Here is a 4732-nt window from a genome sequence, read left to right as displayed (position 1 = left end):
TCACTTGACAGTGTCTTTTCTTGCGGTCAACTTTTTCTCTTCTCCAATCAGACCTGCAGCCATCGTGGTACTTTTCACCGGTTTTTCTCCAACGTTTTTGAGTCCAGTCAGGGTTGAAGACATGGTTGATAAGGATGCATCGAATTTCGAGAATTCAAGATTCAACGACTCCAATGGGCTGATCGTCTCTTTGAATTTCACAATTTCTGGTCTTTGTAGGTTGAACCGAATAATCTGTTGCTGAAGAAAATCGATAGCCGCCAGTCTCCGATTCATCTCCAAATCCACATCTCCCAATCCAGATAACTTCTCCAGAGCAGATCCGTACGAGTCCAGTTCTTCTGACTTCACCAAACCATCAATCCATTTCTGAATCTTATCCAACTGATTTAGGATTTTCGAACTCAATTCATCGAATCCGTACCAATTTTTCCTGACTCCAAATTGTGCCAACGACACAGGTATTAGTTCTACAACGTCTTCCACCAAGTGTCCATTTTCCACGAAGTACAACAACTCTTTCTTTCTCTCCAACACCTTCTGAACTCTTGACAAAGCTTCCGAAGAATCTCCAAGTGGCTTCGAAAACTTTACCAACTCTTTGAATTCAACCAACTTCTTTCCTGTTTCTGATTTTGTGATCTCCTCAATCTTTGATCGAATCGTTGAGATGTGCTTGGAAGAACCAGTAACAGCAGATGAAGCAGTCGCAATGTCAGTCTCAAAAGTCGTTGAGTTTTTGAGTTGCCTGATATCGAGGGCCAACTGAGCAGGTGCCGAAAATCCATTTGAATCTTCTTTGATGTCGTTGAGGCAATTGAAGAACTTTTCGTGATCAGTAGCAATACTGTTTGTAAGATAGTGATAATCCGTTCCTGACATCATTCCTTTCGCTATTTCGTTGACTTTTTGACCATGGTTGAGTGTTTGCAAATGCGGTTTCAAGTAGTTCAATGTTTCCGAAGCGTTCCCATTTCTTCCTTCAGTGAATCGAGAAATTGAATAAACAGTTTCAATTTTTCTGTTGACCTTCTTCAGACCGTTACTCAATTTCACCCAATCATTTTTAAAACTTTCCACATGTAGCGGGAATTGACAGTTTTGGAATGAGCTCAGCATCGTGTCAAATGAATTAGATTCATACTTAATAGTTTTTGTGTTCGTTTCCAACTGTTCGGCTTGGTGAAGAGACCGCTTGATGTTATCGTTTCTCGCAGAGTTCCAAACGTTATCCAAAGATTTCATTTCTTTTTCTACTTCTTTGAAAACCGATAGTTCATCTGCCACAACAAACGATCCCAAGGCCTTTTGCAACCATGAGTCTCCAGAATCTTTTGAAGCTTGCATCAAATCATTATATCCATTGATGAAACCAGACGTATGCTGACGTGCATTTTTGTTTTTCGCACTGGAGCTCACAATCTCCTTCATTGTCAAAAAAACAGAGTCTGGTTTTACAGCTAGTTCCTGTAGCTCCTTGAAGTCTTCTTTCACTAATAGAATATTAGCTGATAGAATGACACCTGGGTATCTTAAGTTGACTACTTCAGAATTGAAGTAGTAATCCACCAATTGCGCAAAACGATGGACCGACATCATATCTTTCAGAGTCTTCAAAGCATTCGTTTTTCCAATTGCATCCACGGCAGATTTAGCAGCACTTCTCAACGATTCCAATGACTTCTGGGAGTCGGTTCCAACTTTGAACTCCTCCAAAACTTTCAAATCTAAGGTCTTCAGAAATTTCAAGTCATCGAAGCGAGATTTGTCCGGAATCGTTTTCAAGTCTCCTGATTCACTCCACAGTACTTTCATCGTGTGCAAATCAACAATTTGTTGCTCACTTTCTTCGGCTTTCGTATTCATTTCGGTGCTAGTCTTCTTCAACTTCTTCACGAATTCATCGACTTTTTTGTTGTCAAAAGTTTCCAAATCCTTCAGCTGGATTGATCCAAGATTCATCAGTTCAGTAATTGCTTGATCAGAAGAAATGGATTTGTCGATTAGTCCATTGTACAACGAAACTCCAGTCACAACACGAGCGAGGGCGGAAATATGGGATTGGAGAGTGGAGAAGGTGGCATCTGAAAAAAAGAATGGTTTTGGGTGATCTACGCTGAAATTGTAAGACATACCGTTGGATGATCTTCTGAGTCTGGATAGAGCAGATAAATTGGTGGAGATAGATCTCTTTCTTCTGGAGGGCATGCTTTCATGGAGAGTTGGTGGTGGATGATTAGGGTCAGTTTGATGGTTAGTGGCTGAAAATGAATAATTTGTGGAGGAAGACAATAAGAAGAACTCACTGTTAGCAGATTCTTTGAAAGATCTGTATCGATGGATGATGTCAGTGGAGAGACGAGATGGTCCGACATCTGGAATGAAAATTATAAATTTCTCGGAATGCAGCTTACTAGGGAAGGCCTCCAGCTAACCATGGAGTTATGGGACGTGACCTATACCATTGGAAAGCTGAGAAAACGCTGATTCCAAATATATATTCTGTTTTTGCCCTCGAAAACTGGTATTTGAGAAAAACAAGGTCAAATTTCTGAACATTTTTTGCAATTTTCGCGTGTTAAAAAGGCAATAATTGTCTATTTTTCCAAAATTTGACCTTGTTTTTCTCGAATACCAGGCGCCGAGGACAAACACTGAATATATACTTGAAAGATTATAAGAATAACGTACTGTCAGCAGATTCTTTGAAAGATCTGTATCGATTAATGATGTCAGAGGAAAGATGAGATGATCCTACATCTGAAATAAAGATAATTTGAAACTTCGGAGCTTAGCTATTCGAAGTTTACCTTCAGTGGATCCCTTGATTTTATTTGGGATTTGTTTCGTTAGAGATGAATAGTGGGGGTCAATTGATACGTAATCAGCATCTGCAAGTTATTAAGATGAGGTTCAGGTAATCATTTAAGAAAGGCTTACGGTCAGTAACTGAATCAATCTTCTTGATAATGGATTTTGGGAGAGAAGATGATGCAGCATCTGGAAATAGTTGGAAATAGTTTGTATTGTTGATTATTTCGTTGTGTTCGGTTGAATTGTATATGTATATATGTATGTGACACTCGTACTCGAGCACGATATAGCAAACGCTACAAAAATGCTCCAATGAGAAACAAAACGTGGAAATTTAACATTTTCACGTATCCTGAAAATTCCTACAGGAAAATAGATTGAAATGCTAACCGCCACGAACACGTGTTTTTAAGCTAAAATTTTAGAGCGTGTTTGCATAGGTATCGTTTGCCATATCGTGCTCTAGCTCAACCTCGATAGCAAGTACCCACTGTGAACTGACCTCTACTACTAGCCATGGCTAATCCCATGAAGAAGAGAAAATGTAGCTTGATACTCATCGTGGAGTGCTTGATAGTCCGCAGAGGGCGCTGATGGTCAATTGAATGACGTCTCGATTGGAGAGAATGATTTTATTTTGGAAAATCAAAGGAAAATGACGTTTCAATTTGAGGCCGACCTCTGCTCCAAATGTCACAAAATAAATACTTTGTGTTATTGTTTTTGCAAGATAGGCGGTCACGATGATTTTCATCTCTAATCGTAAAACTCTTTTTAAGAAGAAATTACAAATAACATATTAGTCGAGCGTTTTTATTGCAACTGCGCCCCACCGCAAACGAGAGAGTATCGGCAAGAGACGCAGAGCTTTACTCAGATATTCATAGTTTTTTTTAAACCTAGTTTTGCTGTTTTTCATAATAATTCATCGAAAATAAAGGAAATTAGCGAAAATAAGCCAAAAACTGTAAAAATGTGATAGTGTAAGCGGGGTGAGCTGCTTATAGTACCTGATACTATAACATATACAATTTTGACCGCTTTTAGTTGAAAATGTCTAAGTTTGAGAGTGTGTTATACATCTACCGCACGAAATATCTTCAGTACCCTCTCAATTTTGAGGGTTCTAGAGAACAAGAAGAGATATCAAAAATCTGAGAATGCCAATCGATTTCTGATCCATAACGACCCCCCGGAAACAAACTTTCACTTATCATAACCTGAAACCACCAAAAAAATCACTTTTCATATCTTTAGGACCATCTAGAAATTGAAATTTTCAGTTGATTTTTATAATTTTTTCGTCTCGGAAAACTATTTTATGTTGTCGAAATATACTCTTTTGTTGTTTATAAGTGTTTTCTTATTCATTCGTTCATTTTGAAACCTGAAATTGGATGTATGATTTTCACTCATCTGAAATTTTCGCGTTTTCAGAATTTCGAGACGTGTATCTCAGTGTTCCTATTACGTACCAGGCTGAAACTTCCCGGTAAAGTAAATCAAGGCATTCCTGATAAAAACTTGAAATAGATTGGTTGGAAATGGAAATGGAAATGATTATTTTCTGAAAAATTGTACTTCAGATTCTCGAACCCATTTCGACCGAATTCTTCTATTTTCAAAAATTGTGTCAAAGTAATTCATTTTTGGAGATCAGAATAAAGAAGCACGTTGGAAAATGTCAAAATAGTTTGGACACTTCATTTATGACTATATTGATTGTAACAAATTATTATTAATTATTATTATGTTCAAATTCCAAACTTTCCGTTATTTAAGCTACCTAACAACGTTGATATAAAAGTGATAAAGCCTTTGGATTATATAGATTTGTGAGTAGCCTTCTAGTCACTCGGCTGCTCAGTTTTCTCACACTTAGTCCATCAAATTACTGTAAGAAAGTTTGTACCCTCCA

General features: G+C 37.8%; 1 protein-coding gene across 1 annotated transcript; it reads right to left on the bottom strand.

Moving 5' to 3' along the window:
* On the bottom strand, positions 1–3374 carry GCK72_009207 (uncharacterized protein; the record flags this gene model as incomplete). Its single annotated transcript, XM_053727263.1, has 7 exons — positions 1–2084; positions 2136–2261; positions 2307–2375; positions 2692–2760; positions 2811–2891; positions 2941–3000; positions 3317–3374. The coding sequence occupies 7 exons, from the start codon at positions 3372–3374 to the stop codon at positions 1–3; spliced, it is 2547 nt and encodes an 848-aa protein (XP_053586840.1).
* Positions 3375–4732: the final 1358 nt, after the last annotated feature.

Source organism: Caenorhabditis remanei, chromosome III, assembly GCF_010183535.1.
Source record: "Caenorhabditis remanei strain PX506 chromosome III, whole genome shotgun sequence".
NCBI classification, from domain to species: Eukaryota; Metazoa; Nematoda; class Chromadorea; order Rhabditida; family Rhabditidae; genus Caenorhabditis; species Caenorhabditis remanei.
The sequence above is the reverse complement of the archived record's forward strand: the minus strand, read 5'-3'. Positions and strand labels throughout refer to the sequence as shown.